The 21696-nt window shown below is 35.1% G+C and overlaps 4 protein-coding genes and 1 long non-coding RNA gene across 15 annotated transcripts; 1 reads left to right on the top strand and 4 right to left on the bottom strand.

Annotated features, from left to right (window-relative positions):
* Positions 1-494: 494 nt before the first annotated feature.
* On the bottom strand, positions 495-5864 carry LOC108854977 (uncharacterized). The gene is made up of 19 exons (XM_018628658.2): positions 4685-5864; positions 4540-4608; positions 4267-4471; positions 4086-4149; positions 3779-3904; positions 3590-3655; positions 3399-3480; positions 3255-3314; positions 3102-3154; positions 2860-3026; positions 2457-2640; positions 2275-2332; positions 2122-2178; positions 1801-2046; positions 1576-1637; positions 1433-1489; positions 1246-1339; positions 1020-1160; positions 495-859 (listed from the first exon to the last, which is right to left on the bottom strand). Exons 1-19 carry the CDS (start codon positions 5339-5341, stop codon positions 755-757), a joined length of 2553 nt encoding a protein of 850 aa, XP_018484160.1. The 5' UTR covers positions 5342-5864; the 3' UTR covers positions 495-754.
* Positions 5865-7490: 1626 nt separating this feature from the next.
* On the bottom strand, positions 7491-9802 carry LOC130511481 (uncharacterized). 11 transcript variants are annotated; one of them, XR_008944954.1, is made up of 7 exons: positions 9470-9802; positions 9146-9354; positions 8959-9074; positions 8643-8876; positions 8465-8550; positions 8029-8397; positions 7494-7932 (listed from the first exon to the last, which is right to left on the bottom strand). It is a non-coding gene; the product is annotated as an uncharacterized LOC130511481 (long non-coding RNA). The 11 variants fall into 11 exon arrangements; XR_008944953.1 differs by having other exon boundaries at positions 9146-9358; XR_008944952.1 differs by having other exon boundaries at positions 9146-9401.
* Positions 9803-11083: 1281 nt separating this feature from the next.
* LOC108852015 (short-chain dehydrogenase TIC 32 B, chloroplastic) lies at positions 11084-14422 on the bottom strand. The gene is made up of 7 exons (XM_018625499.2): positions 14192-14422; positions 12568-12799; positions 12393-12472; positions 11746-11899; positions 11586-11664; positions 11431-11515; positions 11084-11331 (listed from the first exon to the last, which is right to left on the bottom strand). The coding sequence occupies exons 1-7, from the start codon at positions 14307-14309 to the stop codon at positions 11114-11116; spliced, it is 966 nt and encodes a 321-aa protein (XP_018481001.1). The 5' UTR covers positions 14310-14422; the 3' UTR covers positions 11084-11113.
* A 1683-nt stretch (positions 14423-16105) lies between these two features.
* LOC108849431 (histone H4) lies at positions 16106-16636 on the bottom strand. The gene has a single exon (XM_018622984.2). The coding sequence runs from the start codon at positions 16577-16579 to the stop codon at positions 16268-16270; it is 312 nt and encodes a 103-aa protein (XP_018478486.1). The 5' UTR covers positions 16580-16636; the 3' UTR covers positions 16106-16267.
* A 2760-nt stretch (positions 16637-19396) lies between these two features.
* On the top strand, positions 19397-20287 carry LOC108851865 (RING-H2 finger protein ATL33). The gene has a single exon (XM_018625340.2). The coding sequence runs from the start codon at positions 19469-19471 to the stop codon at positions 20177-20179; it is 711 nt and encodes a 236-aa protein (XP_018480842.2). The 5' UTR covers positions 19397-19468; the 3' UTR covers positions 20180-20287.
* Positions 20288-21696: the final 1409 nt, after the last annotated feature.

Raw genomic sequence — 21696 nt, forward strand, 5'->3', positions numbered from 1 at the left:
AGAGAGACCAAACGCCGGTTTGCCTCGTTTAGTTTTTGTTAATGTTTTCTTTTTCTTTTTTTTTTAAATCTGCTGTTGTAATAGGTTTAAACAAAAATCACCCCAACCGTCAAAGAACTTTGCATTCTCATTCATTCCTCAGCTTTCTCTTTGATTTTCTTCAACTGTTGTTCTATGTCAGCAAAACCGAAAACCCTTTCATCTGATTCTTCTGGTGTCTCTGTCTGTGATCACTCTCTGCAGCATCACCAAAAGGGGCCAAATGCATCCTGAAACTTTTCATTTGTTGAGAGCCTTAAAGATATTCAAGGCACAAAGATCATATGGAATGAAACTTGAAAGGCAAAATAAGATTAAAGTCTCTATATAGTAAACAATAAAAATTCTCCAAATTCATTAGCATTTAGCACAGAAACGGGAAACTCCCAAATGGGTCTTAAAAGCATCATCCAAATCTTGCATCACATTTCCCCAACTTATTTTAAAAAAGGTACTCTAATAAGACTGAAAAGATTTATTTTCTACAAGTCTTACAAATCCTTATCACCGTTCTATTTATTTTTTTGTTTTCTTTGGTTTTTTTTACAATCCTGGAACTGTTCTGAGAACTCCTTTTTGTCAACCTACAAACTATTTTCAAAAACATTACAGAAAGAAATCAAAAGCCCCCACACATGAAGAGCAGAGCATCCAAAAAAATAAAAGAAGAGGGAAAGATCCGAACAACAAAATCCAGACGAATCTTTTAAAACCATCACTGCAGAGTTGTTGATTCTGATAAACTCTTTGGTACTTTCTTCTCCAGCATTGAGGTTCCTTTAAAGACTGTAAGCTGTACTTCCTTTTGGTAATTCTGCAACTGCAATTAAAAAAAAACACCATTTTGATTGTTTGCTATTACTTGCAAAACCAAAATGTACATATATATGCATGACTCTCATAAACTTAGTTAACACATCACTCCATAGCAAAGCTTTACCGAATAATAATGATCTGAAAAAAAGAAAATTTTCACTTACTTGCTGCTCAGTCATCTTTGTAAACCCAAACTTATTCGTCCATATTGACTCGGCTTCTTCAGCTGCTGGGAGGACCAGGTTCTCAACATTTAGAGAAGAAAGAAGATTCTCCACACAAGCAAACAGCCCTTGGAAGTATCCCTACAGACCATTTTCACAATAATAAGATTTTTTTAAATCCATATATCAAAATAAAGGAAACAAATGGGACGAGCAGAAGCTTTACCCTTCCTTGGTACTCTCTGCTTGTGGCTACCATAGGAAGTTCAGCAACTTGCTGACCAAATATTCTCAGCAGCGCAGCAGAAACAACAAGAGAACTATATGCGCATCATGAAAACAAAGCAATTAGCACAGGAAACAGAGAAGTTGTAAGAGGAAAAAAAAGAAGAAATAAACTGAAGGAAACATACTTTACAATCAGGACCAAACAGTACATTCCTCCGAACTCCTGACCTGATATATTTCTCCTGCAAGTAGGTCATAAGAATGACAAGACAAATTAGCTACTGTAAAACATAGCTGTTGTATCAGAGTTTATCACATCATCACTTACCCATACACCATGACAGGAATGAGATCACGACCAGACTTTGCAACAATGGGATCAAAACATTCCTACAAGTATTAGAAAGACAAGAATTGGGCAACATGTTTGTTATACGTATATCAAGGTCAAAAAGGAAGCAAGAAATTGGCCAAAAGATATAAGCTTGAAAGCACATATCTAACAAGTAATAACACAAGAGATAGTAGGAACACATCTGAAGTCGAGACATACCCTGAAGATAACAGCCGCTCGTGAAAGCAAGGGCAGATGCTCTGGGTATCGACTTTTTCCACTTAGTATCCTCCATTCGACTGTATCCCCATCCTCCGTAATTATTCCTTTTTCTCTGTCTTTTCTGCGTATCATGTCTGACAGAGGTCCAGGAATCAATTGTGGCCCGCATGAAACAGAACTCTGAACTGCCGTGTGAATCCTGCTGCAGCCGTTACAGCAGAACCATTTCTCTTGCGGGATTTCCTACAGAAATTAAGGGAAGAAATTGAGAAAAGCTGCATCACCTCGTGAACAACGAAACAGCCTTACACAACTTACTTTTAAATCACAGAGCCCATTCTCTCTCAGACAACCAACATGGTACTCTTTCTCACACTTCAAGAAAAAATATAGACGAAGAGCGCTGTCAGAAAAGGCTAAACTGATAGTGAGAAGTGCTTGAATAAAAGAGATCAGGAATCAAGAGAGCACCTGGTCACATAGAATAACAGTCCGTTCATCAAATACTCCGATGCTAAAATCATGGGATCTATCAAAAAATAAGACGAGAGTGAAACTCGGTAAGCAGTAAGCACCACTGCATATATATAATAGAAAACGACACCTTATTCTGCCTCACAAAAAAAAAAGGTAATAATCCACATGCAACAAACCTGCAGAACACGCAGCCTCCAATTTCGCTTTCTGGAGCTTTAACGACTCTCGACAGTCTTATAAGGATAGACTTAGAGTTGCCAGAAGGACCAGTGGCAGTAGCCTTCTTACTAGATACAGATCCATCACTGCAGCTCGAACAGTACCATGTACCTTCAGGCATAGACTGGAATTTTAAACAAGCTGCACAGGAAAAGAGAAATGAAGGATCAGAAGCAGAGAATAACACGAGAACCTATATCTGAACTGAACTAAGATCCAAAATCTAATCTCAAAAGAAAATGGTTTAGGAGGGCTACTTTAAACTTCCATATGCTTCATGATTAAGGAAATCATTTTGAAAGCGGTGCTTTACCAACTTTCAGTAATATAAAAGAGTAATATAATCCGTCAATATCTTACCTGTATGGAATGCTTGAGGGCATCCAGCACAAAGCAGCAAATCTCCACCATCCCCACATATAGAACACATGTCATCACTGTCACCGGTTGTGATGACTTGTCCATTTGCCAATGATAATGCTATGTCATGCAAAGACAATCCGGAAGAGATAAAGATATGACGATACCTGCAAATGATACAAACACTTCAGATACGTATTCCAACAATTAGGAGAAAATAAAAAAGTTATTGGATAACTCACGGTTGTCGTCTACCAGCCATCCCAGCATGTGCTTCGAATTGCGAAGGACTAATCTGTCGTACATAAATTCATAACAAATTAGTAAAAAACTATCTCCGAAGTTCAAACTGAGTCTGGTGGACAGCCAACATAGCCACTAGATCCACCACTTACCTCTTTATTGCAGCAGCTACATACTATACCATTTCCTTGCTTGTAACCCGCTAGTAGTTTCTGTAGGGAAAGCAATTGTTAACTAAGCTGAACTGAAAGTCGGTGAAAATAAGAAGAACAACTAATCTGTCGGAAATAACAAACCTGCGTTTTAACATAGTAGGCCAATTCAGTTCCGTCCGGTAACCCATTGGGCATAAACACCAACCGATGTAAATCATTGTCCCTGGAAACATAGTATTTGTATCTTTTTCATCAATGTCGGATGGTATTTGTAGATTTAAAATGCTAACAGAAAACACAAGAAACGAGAATGATAAGAAAACAACACAAACCTTTTTTTATTGCTTCCTTCAGTAACTTTCTTATGGCAACCCGTACCAGATACATGAGAAGAAAGCCTACAGTATAAGCGACCAAATCAATTACTACACCACCTTAGATAATTGTTCATAAGGACCATAACTGGCACCTAGATTACTAACAGTAACTAATTGTAAATGAAAATTTGCTAAGACACATACTTCTTCTTTGCTATCCGCTTCGGCTCGTATAATGCGTCTGTTTCGTATGTTTTCTCTCGATAATAATGGCTTTCCAGAGAGCAAGGAGTAAGGCTCTGACTTTCATCATGAGATTGACAATTATAACTGCAGTTTTTAACACGAATCACGTTTAGATATCAAACACAAAATGGTAGGTTTACATTAACCAAAATATATTAAAACAGAATTCGCAAGTAAAACTACAGGATCCAAGTATCACTGACTATCAATTCTAAATAAAATTCCCCAATGGGCCAACACAAACACGTAGTAAAGGTGATAATACCTGACAGGGGACTGTTCCATGATACGGTTCCTGTCAGAAATACTATTACTCTGTTGGAAACTTGCTGCAAGAAAAAGAAAACAGATCAGACTCAGCACTTCTCTACTTTTAGAAACTCAAAGGATTGCAAAAAGAAAAATCTACGGTAAATCCACCAACAATCTAGACACCTGGCCATCACCTTTCCAAGCTTGAAAGCCCTCCTCACACAGAGCAGAACCAGCTACATTCCTTATCACTTCCTCGACAACACCTTGGGGAGCAGTCTTCAGTTCTTGAACTATGCTATACACCGCCCTTCCATTCTCCAGAAATATATGATTATTAGGATGCTTAGTTTTCGCACCAGCGTGCTGCTCAAACTCGTACGCACTTAGAACCCTTTGCTGCATAACAAAGTATGTTAAAACTAATCATAGAAACAAGAATCGGTAAGAGAAGAAAAAAAACTCACTTTCGAGAAATTGCAATTGGTACAGCCACACAAATACCCACCGGAATGGATTACCCCCTGAAGCTCTCTCTGATATAGCAAGTCAAAAGTGTTATAAGTCACTTACGAAAATATATACAAGTAAGAATAAAGTTTGAGACTTTACCACTCGTGGGAGTGAAATATACTTCACCGGAGCGCCGTCGAGCATACCCGTCGCCAAAAGCTTCTTCACATTAGATGGGAAGCCGCCGCCGCTAGAAGAAGAAGCAACAACCTTCTTCTTCTTCTTCGGCAACAACAACAACTTCTCATCATCATCATCCCATGCATGATGATCCTTAACCACCACGGGCACATCCTTCTGTTTACTCAGCTTAAACGTGATCCTCGTGACTCCCGTGGAGCTAAGATGCTTCGGAATCTCCAACACAAACTGCTCCGCCTTCGTCGTCGTCGTCGGAGGAGGACTACCGGCTACCACGTTCCCGCTCCGTTCTTCTTCGTCGCTCACAGTCTCTTCCGACCCGAACTCCTCATTGCACTCGACGACGGGAGAATCACCCGAACCGGATTTAACCGGATGGGTTGAGACGACGACGACGCCGCGGAACCGGGAGGTGTTTTCCACGGGGGAGGATGAGACGGGGTTCGAAATCTCGGAGACGATGTCGTCGTTGGAAGGCTCCTTGGCTTGTTTCTTGCTGGGAGACTCTTCTCCTTCGTTACGGAGACGCTCCCTCTTAAGCTCGAGCCTCTCCGGCACGGATTCTTCCGTTGGGATCTCGAGAGAAACGGCTCCTTCTTCTTCTTCTCCTCCCATGCTCTCACTCAACACCGCTCGATTGCATCCAATAGAGAACAGCAACACTGAGAATTGATTAAGTAAAACTTAGATCTGAACCTTCCGATGAGCGATGATGAACAGTTTCGACTCCGAGCACGTATTCAAATCCGTAAATCTCAGAAGGAAGGAAGCTATCGGGTGAATACGACCATGACGAGATGAAATCAAATGATCTAATCCATTCCGCGAACGATGGAACTGTGGAAAGGGAACGATGAATCGTGAGAATCAGACGAGGGAGAGGAGGCTAACTTTGGAAATCGAAGGACAGGATTTGCGGATCTAGGAGAACTGCAGAAGACGGTCGACGATAGATGGAGGGGAAGAGGGAGAAGGGGAGAAAACTAGGGTTAGGGTTACGGCTAGGAGATAAGATTGGGAGGGAGAAGGAACGTGCAAGGCGGCAACGAACCAGAAAAAAACTAAAAAAGCTTTCCTTCTTTCTTCGCGGTCCACAAAAATTACTTTTCAAAGCGATGAGCGAGAGAGAGAACAGAAAAAAAAACTACTGGATATTTTTGATAGGTAAATCTTATTTTTTTTTCTTTTTTAGTTAGACGACAAAAGAAGAAGAAAATAATCAAAATTGAAATTTATAAAAGAAATAGTTAAAGCTAGCGTACCAGTCCTTTAGAGTTTTCGTTATTACATTTACACCCTTGTACCTTACTTACTCCAATTGATATCGAATAGTAATCATTTGTATTGAATTTTTCTTTTTTCTGAAAAAAAATAATTGTTTTTATACTGTTTTATACTCCCTCTGTTTTTTTATATATGACGTTTTACAATTCTCACACAAAACAAGACATCTTGCACAATTCCTCTATTATCCCTTTTCATTAATTGACATGAAGACTAAACGAATTGAAATTGTTTGCTGAAAAGAATAATACGAAGGGTAATCTAAGTCATTACAATTATATTTTACATAGTTTTCAGAGAAACGTCATATATAGTGGAACAAACCAATAGTTCCAAAACGTCTAATAAAACCGAACGGAGGGAGTACTAGTTTTAAGTCGGTTATATGGTTGACAAAAAAATATGTCGGTTATACAGAATTAATTAGAATAACATTGATTTTGTTTTTGTAATTTGTATTGTGGTTATCCAGATGGAACTTACGGGGCAATTAGAAATATGGAGATTGTTTTAAGAAAAAATGAAACTTCTGAGGTGAATTTATGCAAAATGAAAAGAAAAAGGGACAGCAATAGGAAAGAAAATCGTGGCAGTTGCTGATGACATCTTGGAGGAAGGTACGAGAACAACTACTTTCACTTCACTGCACTTTTTTATTTTTTACTAGATTCTTTGTCCGCGCTTCGCGCGGATAATATATTTTGATCATGTTTTAATCATAAATTTGTATCTTATAACTTTATAATAAATAAATATATATGTGATACTGATGTGATTTTTTTAGAGTTTTACCACTTTTAAGATATAGTTGTGTCTTCTAATTATTTAATTTTACAAAAATCTGTTAAATATTTTTATTTTTAGTTTTTTTTTCTTTAAATAGTCTCAAAAAGTCAAATTTACCAAAATGAGTTTCAATAAAAAATAATATGACAATTATATATTTAAAATATATAAAACAATAAATATTAAAATGGAAAATAATAAAAGCGAAAAATTAATTGTGAAACCGAAAATTTCAAAAAAAAAGAATTAGGAAAATATTTTTCTTTAAAAAAAATTGGAATACTTTCCTCAACATGAATTATGAATTATGATTATACTAAAAGAATTCTCTAATTATGACCATATTGTGTATTCAACTAAAGAATGTTTGAAGATTTGATTTACTTTGATAACCTATTCAAAACCTACTTTACCTTTTTAGTTACATGATGAGTTCCATTTTAATATTTCCAAATATTTTAATACAGTTTTATACGAAAGTATATGAAACTTGGTTTTTGTTCTGTTGTTCTAAATTTAATTACGGAATTTGGATTTAAAATACAGAACTGATAAAATGATCTTTAACTATTATTATAATGTACACATTTGTAATGAATATACAGTTTTTTGTTGGTATTGGTTGGTTACACATAAGGTTGGATACCGGATATATCAAGGTAGTTTTATAACACATTCACCCTTATAATCACGATAAGAAGATCTAATTATTTTCCAATAAATACATCAAATACTTTGTAATGAAATACAAATAAAACAATTGAAAAATTCAAAAGAAAGAGGGACACAACCTACCGAAACAAATCAAATGTTTTGTAATGAAATATAACCTATTTGTTGTCACAAAACATTTAGATATTTTATTACTTAAACGCACTTACTTGAATAAACCAGGGAACATGTTGACACATCATCGCATACGTTGCATGTTTCCGTTTCCATTGCTGAAGATGGCTGATCCAGAGTCTCATGATTCTTTCACAGTACGGTAAAAAAATTCTTGGGGAACTTCTAAATGTAAAATGTCCTAAAGCTCGAGTTAATATGAGGTCCACTTAGATATCCTCTATAGTTTCACACAAAATTCATGTTTTTAGTCCGTTCTCAAAATGTTCCTTTATATTGGCTGATGCAACCTGTACCATCCAAAATTAAATTATGTCGAAAATCAAAATGGTGATCATATGAACTGCAGAAATACCAATGACTGAGACAAAATTAACTATGTATACATCATGAGTGCTAACTTAGCATGGGATGTTTGTGAAACCACAAGTCTCTCCATCACTCGTGTGTGATACTTTCTTCCGTTGATAAAAATACTTGATCATATGTAACACAAAATATCCCTAAAATGTGTATTTCAGATGTTTGCTGTGGACAGACAATGGCAAAGTAAGGTAAAGTAAATTTGAGAATAATAACAATGTATTACATGAATACCCTCTTTATGTGGTCTCTCATCTTTGCTGAGTTTTGATGTTGCTAATACTTTTGAGGTATGGAGATAAGAATCAAGGGTAGAGATTTTGACGCCGCATAGAACGTAGCTTCCAAAAGAGCTCATCTGTAAGTGAGGGTTGAGTTGCTGATGCAAGCAGCTGCACCAATTATAATATCTTAACAACATCTCTCGACCAATTATTTATCTATTGGGACAAAAAGTACCTGATATTCCCCTAGCCACGGTGCTGTTCTTTGCAAATTGATGCCCAGATTTCCTTGCTGAAGGTTGTGCATCATGTTGACAGAGGCTATGGAATTTTCATCATCATGAGATTATGTTTTTTTTTTTTTGCAAAACTTCAACCAAAACATACTGAAAAGCTTTTTTTATGACACATACCTTTTATTATTGATGATATATTGCAAAGGGAGCAGAGTAGGAGAGCAGTGGCAATAATTTTATAAGCGAACTTGAAGGCGGTCAATCAAAGAGTTAACAGCTTTAAGAGTAGCAGGCGACTTTGTTAGCACCACGAGTTGCTCAAAACGGAAGTGACTCGTTAATCTTCAAGGCATCATAATCTTAAGCCAAGTCCAAGGTTGTCTTCTTCTGAATCACAAAGCACCTCCAACACTTAATAAACAACACAAGAACAAAAGCTGTTAAGGAGATAATTAAAGAAACAGATAACTGAGTAGTGATTTATAACAACTACCTTGACAGCTTTCTATATAGATGATCATCATCTTGCTGCATCATATCGCAGTAGATACTAATCGAATCACGCTGTCTTCTTCTCTGATGAAGAAACTCTGATCTATGTCTCTTTGCCTAGATCAAGAAACAGAACATAATAAGAGAAACCAAAGATCAAAACTTCTGTCTATATATATAGTTGTTACACTGTGCAATTTATCTTCAAGTTTGTCCCTCATTTTACTTCTCTCCATCTCACGCTGATTAGAAACAGAGTTATCAACGTGGCGTACTTTCTGGACGCGAGCACGTGCCTTCTTCTCAGCTTCAAGCAACCCAAGCCGTTTCTTCTCAGCAGCTACACATGGGTCTTGATCTTGTGACTCTTGCTCCGTTGGTAATAAGAAATGGTAAACTGACTTGAGAGGTAAAGGCGAAATCCAGGAGATATATATGTGTGAGCTAAAACATCATCATCAAAACCATAGCCAAAGTAGAGAAGCAAAACACACATCAAACAGGGTAATTACCTTTTTGATTAGTTAGGAATGAGAGTCACAAGTAAGAAGACATGATTAAGCTTACATTTGAGTAATCTGTCGGCTCTTGAGTAATCTTGGGTATAGGACGGTCCTAAAGTTTTGGTTTGTACACAGGAAATAAGATCAGTATATAAAGAAGGAGGGAAAGAGGAAGATGAAACGAAATCATAAAAAATATATTGATTGATCAAAGTGAGGTATTGATTATGTAGAAGTGGATCGATTAGAACTCAGTTTCAATGCTATTCAAGCGGAGAAGATGAAGAGAAGACAGAGCGGTAGAGAGGAAGTCATCGTTACTTCCGTAGTTGGGTTGGACGAAGCCAAAGGAAGTCCAAATGTAAGCCCATTACTGATAACAGATTAACTTGAACAAAGCCAGCCATTGAAGCCTGTGTGACGTGGAAACAATAAAAGTTCCTATTGGTCGATTTAATAATCTGACGTGGACAGCTTAGAATTTGAGGGTATTTCCCTTTTAATATATATATATATATATATATATATATATATAGATTATCTGTCGCGGTCGTTTTATGGGCCTCTGTGAGGAAGAACAATCCCATTAATTTAGGCCCACCATAGATTATTATTAACAAACACTGCCAGCAAAAACCATCTTTATAATAACTTTAGTGCCTTTAATTTCATCTGAGTATAATAACTGATATATGCAGCAAAACATTATTATTGAATCTTTGTTACTAGGTGTTGTTGCCCGCATATGCGGGCACAATTTTTTATGAATATTTATTAATTTACATATTTATTAAAATATATATGCTTACTATTGTATTAATTTTTTAAAACACTAACATATTGAGAATATTTTTATTTTGAAATTTTATACTTTTGTTACCACTTTGTGTACACTTATTTTTACTTATAGTTTGCTCATATTTTCCATTTCTTTCCCATTATCTATATTTTTCATTACATATATTTTGCTCATCTATAATATTTAAACATAAACAATAAAAAATTTACTTACAAAAAGTAATAATTGGATCAATACATTTATTGTTAGATTGAAATAAAAATAATATGATTAATATAAGTTCGTTTTATTTTATTATATTTTTAGATTTTGGATAATTATTATTAATATTAGTTTTAATAATTTAGCTAATAAAAAAATTGGTTTTTTATTTTGTTGTTAATTTATGTTTTATTCATTAAGGGTATAAATGATATTGACCACTCTAATTTTTATATTTTAAAATATAGTTTTAGATTTTGTATAGTTCTTATCATTATTAATTTTATTTAATTATGTAATAAAAAATTCGTTATTATTTTGTAAGTAATTAATATATTTATCCATTAAAGATATAAACAATATTAATCACTCTATTTTTTATTTTTAAATATATTTTTAAATTTTGGATAATTCTTATCATTATTAATTTTAATCAGTTACTTAATCATAAAATTAAAATTCGTTTTTATTTTATGAATAATTTATATGTTTATTCATTAAGGGTATAAACGATATTAACTAGTCTAACTTTTAGCGTGAGAGCTCCGTTGCAAAAAATAACTTCGAAAATAATAGTATAGATTTTGTTATGCTTTAGTCTGTGTTTTCAAGAAAAAAAAATGTTTTCGTCTAAACAAAATAAGCTTTGATATTTAATTAGGAAGAGAATCGATGAACTTGATGCTGAAGTCCCAAAGCTTATCGGCCAGAGATTTGTCGGTGGCGAATTTGCTCGGAGTGGTGATGTTACAGTCGGCAAAGTACTTTCCCGTGACGCCTTTCAGATTAGGATGAAGTGCTATGTAACATGTTGTTGCTGCTCCCTGAGGTATGTTCTTCCACAAGAAGAAACTCATAGCCTTGAAGACCGCTGAATTAACGTAAAAATATTCTCGAGTTAATTTCAAAATGTAAATGTAGTAGCAAAAAATGTTGGAATATAAGAATAGAAAACTAGTCAGGTACGTACACATTCCTAAACCGGAGTGACGAAAGAGATTAGTGGTGACAAGTCCAGGGTGTACCGAGTTCACTGTGATGTTCACACCTTCTTCCTGCACTCCCCAAAACATATTTTTTGATTAATCACTTGATGTTAATACATCGTAGAGAAAAAATTGTTACCTCTAGTTTACGAGAGAGTGCATTGGAGTGCAATAAGTTTGCCAGTTTAGACTGCCCATAAGCCTTTTTCTCTGAATATCTAAGTAACAACAGCATGCTTATTAAAAAAAAAAATTAATTAATTATCTCATTTCAAAGTAAAGTTCAAGTAAAAGCATACTTATCAGGGTCGTTGATGCTGTCGAACGCGATGCCTTCGGGATAAGTATAAGTATGAGCAACAGATGACAGATTCACAATCCTTCCTTCGATTCCACTGTCTTTGGCACTACTCTTCATCTTGTCCACCAACAGATTCGTCAACAGAAAATGACCTGGAATTCAATTTTTTTTTTAGTATATAGAGTGGTTTGGTTATCGCCTAGATGTACTCTAGCCTATTTTATACTAAACATCATGTTCTAACATGATGTTCTAGCATATAGCATTGTTTGTTTTAATATTTCGCATTTATAGTTTCTCGAAACTTGTTTCTATGGATCACATGGGGACCAATTGGTGAGACAAAGGTAGTACATATATGATTTTACTAAGATAGTGACACAATTGAAGTACATGTAAACATATGATGATGTTTTTCTAAATATATTACCCTTTTAGAAATTCATGTAACTCTATATATGTTTGTTTGATTAAGATTCTATTTATCTAAATTGCGTTTATATATATATGATTTACCTAGTCGACAAAAAAAAATACATATGATTTACCTCGAAGCATATTATAGTTTGCTTCTATGGAACAGATTTAAAAACTCTGTATTTCAACATAGTTTTTCTATTATAAATATAGAAAATGAAATCTTACCAATGTGGTTTGTTGCAAATTGTGACTCAGTCCCATCTTCAGTGAGCTGGAAAGGACAAAACATAACACCTGCATTGTTTCTAACATTTCATAGACAAACACAAAGACATTAAAACAAACTCAAAATCTTATTTACTGTAAAAGAAAAAAAAACAAACTAAATTAATATCCATACATGAGTATGTTGAGAGGGATATTAAGGGCGAGAAACTGCTGGACGAAGGATCTGACAGATTTGGTGGAAGAGAGATCGAGTTGAAGATAATCAATACGAGCATTAGGGTTCATCTTAAGAATCATCTCTTTAGATTCACTAGCAGCTTTTGTGTTTCTTGCGGCGATGATCACATGAGCTCCTCTCATTCCTAACACTCTTGCTGCTTCCAATCCAATCCCACTTGTTCCACCTTTTTCATTTTCATATTTTTGTACCAATTAGGGATATTGCAGACAAGAAGACACAATGGATTTCTACAAATGACACTCGTAATTAGATTACTATTTAGTATTTACTAATCTAATTTAGGTTTCTAGTTCAAGAGTATAGTTTTTAAAAAGACTTAAAGTGATTTGATCCAATATAGAGTTTGTGAATTAAATAAGTTATTACAATTTTAACTTAACAGATTCGAGTTCTATCAAAACAATTTTACATATTTAAATTCACAATAAATAAATAAAATAGAGTAACTCTTTTAATTGTTACTTTGTGTGCACTTCAATTATTTGTAGGCCCTATTGCATTTTAATAAAATATGTTTTAAAATATAGAAATTCAATAGCATTTTATACTAAAATTTCTTTTAGGGTCCGACTGGTGACCATTGTGGAATCAAAAGGAACAAATAGGAAAGGAACGTAGAGGAATAAATTCGCAGGAATAAAAAGGAATTGTTGTTCCATCTTAAATTTGACAAGGAATAACTTTCTTCTTTCTTTCTCTACAAAAAAAGGAATGATGGGGAATGAGAAGGAAAAACTATTCCTTATGAATGATAATTTTTCTTAGGAATGTTAGGGAATACATTATTCCTCATCGTTCCTTGGTCACCAGTCGGACCCTTAGGCTCTAACTGGTGACCAAAGGAACAAAGGGGAATAGCTAATTCCTATTTATTCCTTAAACTTGACACCATTCATAAGGAATATGAATAATTAGTTCCTCTTTGTTCCTTAAATTGGATACCATTTATAAGGAATATTTTTTTTTCAATATTCCTTTGCATTCCCTTTAATTTAAGGAATTATAGAACAAATCTATTCCTTATTAAATCCGAGGGGGAACAATAGGGAATATATATTCCTATTATTTTTTTCCTCTGCATTACATTCCTAATCGTTCCCATTATTCTTTTAGTGGTCACCAGTTAAAGCCTTAGAAAAACATCTTAAAGTAACAGATGTTTTATCATTTTAATATAAATCATTTCATAAATTAGTACTCCTCAAATTACGAATATTCACGATAAAAGGAAACCACATCTTTGGTATTTAATCTGTATATAGCTGTTACAATTCGAATGGTGGAAACAAGCAAAAACACAATTCCCAACTTTCTCGAAATTCTAATTTTAGCTAAATCAAGTTTGACTTTCTTCCAAATTAATATTTCATATTAATTACGTTCCTTGAATTTTGTGGTAAATGTTACCAAACTTTTATTGTTGGTATTATTATCTTTTTGGCATACTCTCCACGACACCAAAAAAACGCAAGATAATTCATTCTATTTAGCATCATCTCTTTCACGATTTGCAAAAGAAAAAAAACGTAAGATGAGATTAGAAAGAAAAAAGAACCTGTAATGATGGCAGTGAGATGATTGGCATCAATGGACTGAGTGACATCTTCAGCTGTTGAAGCTGATCCAAATCCACTCTTTCCCGCTTTTCCGGTCACCATTCCATATATTCCCATGATTTTTCTCTCTGTTAAACCCTAAAAATATTGCGGGTGAAGAAGAAGAGGAACAATAAAATGGAGAAGCAAAGAAGATTGAGAGTTTTACAGGTTGATGATAAGGAGCAAATGAATGCCTGTTTGGCTATAAATAGTTTCACGCGTGAGTAGATAGAAGAGTTGCTGTTGACAGGTCCACAAAGTCTCTAGCCGACAGCTAATCAGAGTTAATGCTGAGATCTTGTTGAATAATTAGCAAAGTACATATATACATTAACCAATATAGTACGAAATCGATATAAATCTCAAAATGCCTTATATAGTTTTCGGCACATTACTTTCCAATATTTAAAACTAAGGTTATGCGTGGAATGATGGTATACACTAAAAAAACCTTGAATTTGAACCTTTGTTATATATAATAATTCATTAACTTCCTCGTTTTTACGTTTTGGAAAGTAATTATATACAAGTATCCTGTTAAGATAAATAAAAACATGATTAATCTATTAAAACTAGTTTAAAATGTTTTATGAGAATTTTATAAAAGTTCCAATTAAATTCATTTCACAGTTAATTATCAACAATTTAATTTTATTCTGATATTTTGTCTACCATATCATTTTAATATTAATTCTTTTATATAAAACTACTTATATTTTAGAAAAGAGCATTCCTTCAATCCATTGTCAGCTCCATCATTGGCTCATCAAAATGTCGTGTAGATGCTGATTTATGATCAACTTGACCAATTGTCTCTAGCAACGTAAATGCTATCATATGGTGAACTGATGATGTTAGCATAGGCTAAGCAAACACATACTGTTATCTAACGTATCATAAATCATGACCTGAAAAGGAGTAGGTGCTATGATTGATGAAAGATTGACATGTAAATCAAAAGAAAGAGTAAGAGAGTACCAACATTTCCGAAAAAAATTTAGGAAATATATTCGAATCTCAAAAAAAAAAAGGAGCTTCTACAAGTACAATGACGACAACAAAGAAAACTACTTTGTATAAGAAGAAATAATGACGATCATTATTAGTTTTGTTACATTGATTGTATAGATACTAAAATGTTTGATATTTGATTGGTGCTTACCGCTAGAGAAAACCTCCACCGGTCCAAGCAGTGGCTGGTTTGCCACTGTGACCTATAGATTTCTTATCCCCTGCAGCACTCTGATAATAGCCATCATCATCTTTATCATCATTATCATTATCATTATCCCAACCAGCCCAACCACCATCATCATCATCATTAGAACTCGACACCTTTGGTGCTGCTTCCTTCTTGGTATTATTCTTCTCTTCTCCCCAGTCATCCCAAGATTTAGAGTTACGGTAATTGCTTTTGGTAACTTGATGATGAATTGGTTGCTGCTTCGTTCTGGTAGAAACCGTTCTTGTTCTGTTGATTCCAGGTTGATGCTTCTTCTTTAGTGAACTCTTCCAACTTTTTGCGAGGCAATTGCGATTACTCCTTTCATGACCCCCCCCCCACGTCCTCTGTCCTATCTCCGTTGTCTTACTCGCAACAAACATTAACAGTCTTACTCACCGTGTTATCTAAGCCACCTTCTTTCACTTGCAGTGAACAACGGCTTCTTATCTCAACTATACTCTGTGATCAGAGTTATAGTTGACCTAACTAGACGATTGAGAAGCTTCTAAACAAGACAAGTTTTTGTGTTACACTACATTGTCGGAGATTAAAACACAGCGGCAATTAGATACCAAACATGAAAGCTACCAACTTGACTTCAAACAATTATCAGAAATCAAAATTGGCAATGAATTTCGAGCAGAGATAAACAGATAAAAGCTTTTTTCATTCAATTAAAAACATTCTTAGCATTTTTCTTTTAAACATTCAAACGCAATCCTAAAAGACAGCTTAAGAGACATCTTAACCTACCAAACCCTAAAACGCAAACGCGATTTACAAACTCCGATTCCATCCCCCCTCCCCTTCAGCCGCCGAAACCGTACAGAGTCCTCCCCTGCCTCTTCAACGCGTACACAACATCCATCGCCGTCACCGTCTTCCTGCGAGCGTGCTCGGTGTAAGTAACGGCGTCACGGATCACATTCTCGAGGAAGATCTTGAGAACGCCGCGTGTCTCCTCGTAGATCAAACCGCTGATACGCTTCACGCCGCCTCTCCTCGCTAGACGACGGATCGCCGGCTTGGTGATCCCCTGGATGTTGTCTCGGAGGACCTTCCTGTGCCTCTTGGCTCCTCCCTTTCCCAATCCCTTCCCTCCCTTTCCGCGCCCTGACATTTTTTTTCTTTTTTTGAAATTAGAGAAAGTGTTTAAGGACTGCGATGTGTGTAGATCTGAGAGTTGATGGTGGGAGGTTTATATAGGAGCACACATCTTTGTGAACCGTTGGATTGTATTTTAATCGGACGGTAAGTAATATCGATCCGCGTGGTTTTGATTCTATTGGCTGCCGTTTTTGGCGTGGCGTGAACACCGTTGGATTAAATTAGTAATACGCTTTTTTATTTATTTATTAGCTTACCGTCTTTGGCTTTCATACGAACCGGTGGATTATATTTAATCGAAGATTGTGAAGCTCGATCTGCGTGGTTTTAAGTCATTGGTTAGCGTCTCTGGACTTAACATCTGCACCGTTGGATATTCTGTTATCCGGAGAGCCTGTGAACCGTAGATTATGTGAATTTTTTTTTCGCTAGAAAATATTATGTGGAATTGGGCGACGGGACAATGACGTCGTGGGTTTTTAACCGAGAAGATGAAGAAAAGCTGATATTAATATCGTTGATGAACATGTGATTAAGGATTGCTGTGAGAATATTATTTCATTTTGACAAGCTGATGTACAAACATTATGTGTGTTTCAGGAGCTTAGAGAAACATTAGTTAATACTGAAACAAAGAACAAGAAAGAGATATTTGTGCTTCTGAACGATTACAAGCCCGGAATTTCACACACCCCCATACTCTTCTACTCTTAGTTTCGGAACAAGTATCTCAAGAACCGAGCCTGGTCCATCGTAGTACGGTTTCAATGTTTGCATCTTCGGGGATTCGAGTTGGTAAAGGGACTTCTCTAACAAACTCTCCCGGTGGACAATGCTCAGAGGCTGGATCAGTCAACTTAAACGTTCTGTCATATGTCTCTTGATGAATCTGAGAGAGGGGGAGGGATACGGTCAGGAGTAAACGACTGCCTTGGATGCAACCGTGGAAAGTGTTTGCCGTTACTTAACGATGACGATTAATGATTGTTTATAAAATACTAAATCTATCATATATACATGTGTCGTTCAAAAAAAAAAAAATCCATATATACATGTGTATTAATTTAAAATGTTCTTTTGTCAGGCTTTTCAGAATTCATACTTTTTCTAAATTTTGATAGTCTTTCTTTTTCCTTTTTTTGCATCAAATGGCAAAAATCAACTGACTTGTACTACCCTACTTCTGCATTCCATTTGTGGAACTTTGATGACCTGAGGCTCTGAGCAGCAGCACTACACACGATCCTTTTTGGGAACTTGATATGTTTTCTAAAAAATTATAGTTCTACCTCTTCAGAATATGCCCTTCATGTCTATGTATGTCGTTAATGTCTCTACTATATTTTTGGAGAATCTCTTGTAAAATGTTACTTGGAAATAGCTCTACAGAAAAATCCGTGTTAAATTTTCTATTGGTTGGTTATTAAGATAACCCATCGTAGACCAGTTCTGATAAATATAATTTCAAAAACCATCTAGTGATTCATTTTATGTTCATCATTCTCAAGCATAGTATCTTTAATTTTTATATATATGATGGCAAAGGTGTTTTGACCCTGTTCAATTCTAAAACTTATCACATCTTTGAGCTATCCTAGTAAGTAATAACTTACTCACTTATGCAGCTATGCTCAAAATAATCAAACTCTCTATCCTAACATTTGCTGAAAATCGATTTAAATCGAACTTTAAAACATTCTTAAAAAAACATTCATAACAGCTTCTCATAATTTTTCGTAAATTATACCGACGCGTCACGCATACTAGATTCTTGACAAGTTCCTCATATAAGCCCATAATTTCTGAATTGTGCGACGTTGAAATTTATTGTTTGTCAAGCTTGTCTATATGTTTTTATTCGTTCTATTACTAACTACAACCAACCATTTTAGAAACCACATGAGACTAATTGAAAATTTGTTTTACATGATAATTTTTAAACACCTTGATGGCGACCCCATTTGTAGAACCTCACACACAGCCATTGAATTTGATTCAAACAAATTGCTCTTGAAAGCTGAACGATCTTTCTTTGCAGAACACTCTTTAGCTCTCTCTCTCGCTCTGTTTTTTATGTGTCAGTGTCAAATATTTCACTTTAACACTTGTTGCAAGTTTTGTGATGGCCGAAGCAACCTGTGCTGCAATACTACAATGTTTTACATTCATATGTGTCGGGCTTAGTCTCTAATCAAAGCTCAGATTACTAGCCCATTAGCGGACGACCCAAACCTGAAGACCCAAAAGTCATATAAATAGAATAATTTACCGAAAGAATAAATAGTCTTGGTGGCACCGACAGCCACCAAATGTCCAACCACTACTACCATGTAACCATCATAACAAAACACCAAAGAAGATCTTCTTTCTTTCATTGTATGAAAAAAAAACAATTAGAAGATAAATAGAGATGCTATAATGAGTCAAAAGAATCAAATGGTCATGCTATCAAAGTTATATAAAACCATGTGGCTAATGAAAGAAACTTAGATATTTTCCACAGGAAAAAAAAAAGAGCTATGTAATGACGATAGGTACGTTTTCAGTAAAATAATTACGAAAGTGATTGTTACAATCGAGATTTTAAAACATGTCTTCCATATATAATTAGAGAAAAACTAACATTTTTCTATAACATTCATCTATTTTAGAGGTATTTTCTTGCCGTAAAAGAAAAAGGTATTTTCTATAGCATTTATATGAAATAACATTTTTTCTTAACATATGAATACTATGTAAACATGTTTTTCATTTCATCAATTTTAAATTTCTCTAATTTTGAAAGTATAAATGTAAATTGGAAATGGCGTCAGAAAAAAAAACTGGAAAACACAACAAAACTTAAGTAGGTGAGAAGCACTTTCCATTATTATCTCTCTTCCCCTACCTCACAATAATAATAATGTTCAATAATAACACCGCAGACGCCGCAGGAGCCGTCGTGCCTACCTCATCTGCCACAGTTCCCTCCACCATCTTCCCCGGCACAACCATCACTTCCAACTCCACCTTCATAATCATCGGCCCCCCTCCACCGTTCCCAGCACCTCCTCGCACCATCGACTTCACTCCTATCAAACTTATCTTCGCCGTCATAGCAATCGTCGCCGTCCCCGCCTTGGTCTACGCTCTTTTCTTCACTACAACATGTTCTTCCCGCCGACGCAATTCCTCCTCATCCTCCCGCCGCCGCAGCAGCAGCTCTTCCTCCGACGACACACCTCATGCAACCGTGGATATCGCACCGGCCGAGATAGACGCCGCCACCGTCGTCGCCGCGCCTGATTCCGGCGTAAAATTCAAGAAGGAGACTCACTCAGATGAGATCGGGAACGAATGCACCGTGTGTATTTCGGTGTTCGCCGACGGCGAAGAGATCCGACAACTAAGCGCGTGTAAGCACAAGTTCCACGTGCCGTGTATTGAGGAGTGGCTTAAAATTCATTCCAGTTGTCCGACTTGCCGAGCAGAAGTCCCCGTTAAACCGACCGAAGCAGACGCTAACGTTAACGTTAACGTGAATCGCAGTGGTGGCGGAAACCGCCGAGTTTCAGCGACCAATAGAGATGACGATTGGCGTCAAGGTCTACCTGATGCTTCTAGTTTAGTTTGATTTTTTTATTTTATTTTGTAATTTATTTTTCGACTTTCATGATATTCGCGATATTTATTGTTACTGTAAACAAATTACGTTAAATCTAAAAAAATGTGAGTTCGTTAATTTAATTATTTTTGGTTGCTTCGCAACTCCCTAAGCAACAGTGTGTGTAAGATGTGACGTTGACTATCGACAACTCACAGAAACGCACTACAGCATGCTCATCATCCCACGGCGTATGTAGATCCAATGATAATCGTGCGGTTCGCATTCCTACACGTCTTCTTGTAAACGGTAGCATCTAACGTTAACCACGTTTTAAAAAAATAATATAAAATAATCAAACCTTCGCGGCGATTTCAGTGCTAGGCGTTATCTTCTTGTTTCTTCCGAGTTTAACTTTAACAATAACTAACCGGAAACCATCATCCGGTGCTTCCTCAGGTTTCGCACAAATCTCTGTTTAAAGTTATAGGAACCTTCTGGTTAGAATCAACTCACGACTTAAACATGTATGGTCATGAGACATTGGTCTCTAATTCCACTAAGAGCAATCAAATTTTTCTGACACTAATAAACAAATTCTTTGGAGATTAGCAAGTTGAGTTTCGGCCTACCAAATAATCTCGACTTATTAAAACAAGAGAAATATAGGAACTTTCTTCCAGATCCTTGTGCTCATACTTAAGAGGATTTATTAAATTATAGAAACCTTCTTCGAAATCATAAAGTGACTTTTTTTTTAAATTAAAAATCATATATTGATTTCCAACCTAATTTGTATCCTTCTTAATTGATATCTAGCAGATCCTTCTATTATATAAGAGAAAGTGCATTAAATTTCTTCTCAGTCTTATATTTTACTTAAGCATCAGTAGTAAAGAAAATATAATTCTCAGAAAGCTTTTATCTATAATCTTGTAAATTGTAAGGAATGATAAGAAACTTATTATCTGTGTTCTTTAATTAGAAAGCTTTTATCTATATGAGAAATTTGCTTAGATAGTTTTTTTAAGTTTTTGTCATAAAAATAACATTTCAAGGAGAAAAATGACTAAAAGAAGTTATATTGAAGAGTAAATATGCATTTATAACCATTGAATTAATTAATTTAAGACTTATAGTTTAGAGTTAAGAAATTGAGTTTTAGGAATGTGTTCAAATTTTTAAAAATAAAAAATAAATATTAAAATTTTCAAAACAAAAAATGCTAGTTTGGTCATTTTATTTTTTGAAAGCTATTTTGTGATAAAAAATTTAAAAGAGCTATTTGAGAGAATTGCCCAAAGTTTATTTTTCTTTAACTTTTAGATAAGTCAAATATATATTACATTAAGATACCATATATATAATTTAATTATTAGAATCAAATTACGACACATGTGTTTTTAAATAACTTAAAAAGTTAAAAGATAAATAATTAAGATTATAGATAGGGCAATTCTCTCAAATAGTCTTTTTAAAGTTTTTGTCACAAAAATAGCTCTCAAAAAATAAAATGACCAAGCTAACACTTTTTGTTTTGAAAATTT

The sequence above is a fragment of the Raphanus sativus genome, chromosome 4 (assembly GCF_000801105.2).
Source record: "Raphanus sativus cultivar WK10039 chromosome 4, ASM80110v3, whole genome shotgun sequence".
NCBI classification, from domain to species: domain Eukaryota; kingdom Viridiplantae; phylum Streptophyta; class Magnoliopsida; order Brassicales; family Brassicaceae; genus Raphanus; species Raphanus sativus.